The 3,802-nt window shown below is 42.4% G+C and overlaps 1 protein-coding gene across 1 annotated transcript in view; it reads left to right on the plus strand.

The window, feature by feature from the left end:
* Positions 1-138: 138 nt before the first annotated feature.
* Positions 139-3,802, plus strand: part of vimr2 (vimentin-related 2) — a 16,099-nt gene continuing 12,435 nt past the window's right edge. Inside the window, exons 1-3 of the mRNA XM_080773815.1 lie at positions 139-434; positions 1,831-1,978; positions 3,518-3,676. Of these exons, the coding sequence (XP_080629941.1) occupies positions 325-434; positions 1,831-1,978; positions 3,518-3,676 (417 nt within the window). The 5' untranslated portion in view covers positions 139-324. The remainder of the gene's footprint in view (positions 435-1,830; positions 1,979-3,517; positions 3,677-3,802) is intronic.

Genomic DNA, 3,802 nt, shown 5'->3' on the forward strand with positions numbered 1-3,802 from the left:
TTGTCGATGCCCGTGACCAATTCTCTCATATCATTCCTGTCATTACAGAAGCCCAGTCAGTGAGCACACCCTCTTTGCAGTCTCTGAAGAAGGAACAATGTAGGGAATAACAGCATGGTTGTTATGGCGCAGTCCCCACCCATGTGGCAAATCCTTATTAACTGATGCTAGGTCCTATAGTTGGTCCCAGCGATGTCCTAAGAAATATCTGTCACCTGAGTGCAACATTTCCGTCCACTGCAAGTATAAGAACCCCAGCTTCGAACCACGGTCACCATTTGCCTGTTGTTTTAATCAACGTTAACCTGTACCCATCCCAAAGCCATGGCCATGCTGAGAGTGTCTTCATACCGCAAGCTGTTTGAGGACGTCCAGTGGGGCCGAAATGGGGGGTCCAGCATGCAGTGTGCAGGGCAGTACCGCGCCCCCACCAGGTCAGTATGCTTCTCTGTAATGGGCAGGAGATTTGGGTTAGATTTGGCACTATGCAAAACAAGGGTGGTTTTGGTATTCTGTACTACAAAAAAACATTTATTTTAAAGTAGGCTCTACAAGTTCATTACATGTTGTGATGCGACTCTGTGGTAAAGATGGACGTGATCTGTATGCAAACAGAATATTACACAATAATACTGCTCATCTTATGCAATGTATTGTATGTACTCGTATTCTTTTATGGGGTTGGTTCTTGTGTGTTCAGGGTGGTGTAACTACGCCTGTCTGGTGCCAACGGAATGTTTGGAGAATGATGACAAATGCCTTTTCTGCATGTGGTGAATTATGTCATCGTCTTCATTCAACAGTGTTTATTTACACTGACATGATTTGGGAGGGGCAACATTGAAACAAAGCGAAGGAGGCTAGGATGTACAGCAGTCAGCAGTATTTATTGATTCTCCTTGGTTATAGTTTGCATTGCTAAAATGTGACCATCTAAATTTGCACATTGGTCTTGTATTTACAGATGGGTGACAAATTAAAGGAAAGGCCATAATTAAGTTACCTTGTTGACCTTTAGGCCTATCCCAAAATGTACTATTTCTATCTGACAATACCCCTCATCCACACAGGCACAAGGTGTCGTTGAATCTTTTTGGTTTGTTGAGTATTAAAAAAAATGCTATGGGACTGGAATACTTTGTTTATTAATGATGTATTTGAACCCTTGCACTGTGTTTGTCATTTTAAAGTTAACCTGCAAAAAAGAAAGTGAAAAGATTATAATAAATGCTATGGCCCCCTGAAGTCCCCGGTGTTAGATTGGGTTGGGAACCCAATCTAACACCTATAGGAGTTTTCGGACTGCTGTGTGACTGGCTGCCATCATCAAAACACCAACCGAGAGAATATCTTTTGTTAGAATGGTGTTCCATTCCTCCAGTTCATGCCAAACCACACTGAAGCAGTTATGATAGCTTGTCATAACCAACACCTTATTAACTTTATGTTGGTTTTTCCTTTTAAAAGGAGCAGTACACCCAAAAGATGACTTATTTTCTATCAATCACACACCCCATGAAGCCTTGAATTCATGGAGATTTTTTGTTTGTTTTCGTCGCATTCCTAAGCCAATCATTTGATGACTGCCACTGACCAATGACCCGGTCATCAAATTATTGACTTAGGAATGCGACTAAAACAAAATAATATCTATGAATAGTACGTAAAATAAGTACGTTTTTGGGTGAACTACCCCTTTCATTTGTCACCTGTCTGTGTGTGTATCCTTTTATATATAATTATTTTATTAGGGAGAGTCAACCACTTCCAAAGTGGCCGTCCCTTCGGGCTAAAACAAAATCCTTTATTTGTACACTGTCCCTCTCACAGGAGTGCAGCTGCTGCTGATCATTGTGACTGTGACAAGCTAGACTTTGTAGCTGCCAAGGCAATCAATAAGGAGGGTCTGAGCCGCTTTGCCCAGGAGCGAACCATCATCGCTACCCTCAATGACCGCCTGGCCAGACTGATTGAACTGGTAAGGCTGGAAAAGAAAGACACCCACTGGTCCAACTGAACTATTTTATTTTAGAGATTGATTGGGACTGAAACCATAATCAAATTTTGTTAGTTTGCTGCCCTCTAAAGGTTTAAAACTACAGAACAGGTCAAAGCATTCTAGGTTGACCTTTGTGGAAAAACAGCTATAGAATATTGCATGTTTGTTCAGCTGTGGTCTCCCCAATCTGGCCAGCAATGTGACAGGTCGGGATACCCACTGGATCCGAATCTGATGAGAAAATGGAACTCCTACAGTTAAATAAGTGAAATTGGAAGTGATGAAACTAAATAAATTAGTAGACTAAATTGGTAAATTGGAACTTCAAACTGATAAATGGGTTCTCTCTCCTGATTGGATGAAATTGGTGACCCATTATGAAAATATGTTTTGGTTAATTAATTAAAGACAAGGAGGCCCCTGTTACTGCAAACACTTTATACCAATTTTTTAACAAACCTTATAACCTTTTAACAAAATTATTTTTGTTTAACCAAAATCTATCACTTGGCAGGGTTTTTAACAGGTGTTCCACTGGTGGTCTGTGAAGTTATTGCATGTGGTCCCTAACTGCATTTAGTAATGTAGGAGAGTGAAGATTCGTTTTTTGACCTGGTGACCCATGATGACGTGTCAATGCTGTCAATTTCTGGGAAGTTGGAGGTCAAGAAGAGTTAGAATCTCAAGAAGGAGAAGTGTACCGGATTGCCTGATTGACTCATCATTTCTAGGAAATGTTCCCCTATGTGTCTGCTGACTGACTCGTACATAAGATTTTTTTTTATGGTGAATTGAACATGGTGGACCCTATTGTAAACAAGTGTAATGATTTATGGTGTCGTCCACAGTTAACAGTTTTGTATTGAGTTGTGCTTGAAATGTACTGTAATTCTCCAATATGTTAATACATCTTTCAATCAATCAATCAAGGTGAGCCAGCCATGTTTTCACCCTTCAGCAGTCTTTACCCGTGGAGGGCAGCACGGGTAAAGACGGGCAAACAGAATTCAGCAGTCTAACAGAATTCGCCTTTTCCCAATATCAGTTTTATTATCCTTTTTTATTTGCATTATCCGGTGTGTTGTGCATGGTTAACTTTCAGTTGTTTTTAGTAGTCAAAGTTGTACGATTAGTCACACACATTACCACAGTGAAATTTGTTCGCCGCATTTGACCCGCATTTGATTAGTCACGCACGTTACCACAGTGAAATTTGTTCGCTGCATTTGACCCGCATTTGATTAGTCACACACGTTACAGCAGTGGAATTTGTTCTCCGCATTTGACCCATCTCTTGAAGCGGTGAACCACAGTGTGCGCCGCACTCAGGAATCATTAGTTGATTTGACCCTCAATCCAAACCATTGATGCTGAGTGCCAAGCAGGGAGGCATTGTATTGGGTAACATTTTTACAGTCTTTGGTATGACCCAGCCAGGGATCGAACCCCCGACCTCCCGGTCTCAGGGCGGACACTCTAACCACAAGGCCACTGTCTGGTTCTCTCTCTGTCCTGCAGGCACGTTGTTTTGAGGAGGAGAATGAGTCTCTGGAATGCAAGATCATGGACATAGAGGACCAGCGGAACAGCCAGCTGGTTTCTTCCAGCACCACCACCACCGTGGCTGTGACAGACTACAGCCTGGATGGCGTGGTGGAGAGACTGCGCAGGGAGAGAGTAAGGGCTCATTTATACAGTGGTTCCCAAAGTGGTGTCCGGGAACCCCCAGGGAGTTCCAGGGGGTCCCCAGCTAAATGACCCTTATGGGTCTGTAACTCTGAGTGTGTACAAATGGAGCCAAAT

The sequence above is a fragment of the Protomyctophum bolini genome (assembly GCF_963924005.1).
Source record: "Protomyctophum bolini genome assembly, chromosome: 10".
Classification (NCBI taxonomy): Eukaryota; Metazoa; Chordata; class Actinopteri; order Myctophiformes; family Myctophidae; genus Protomyctophum; species Protomyctophum bolini.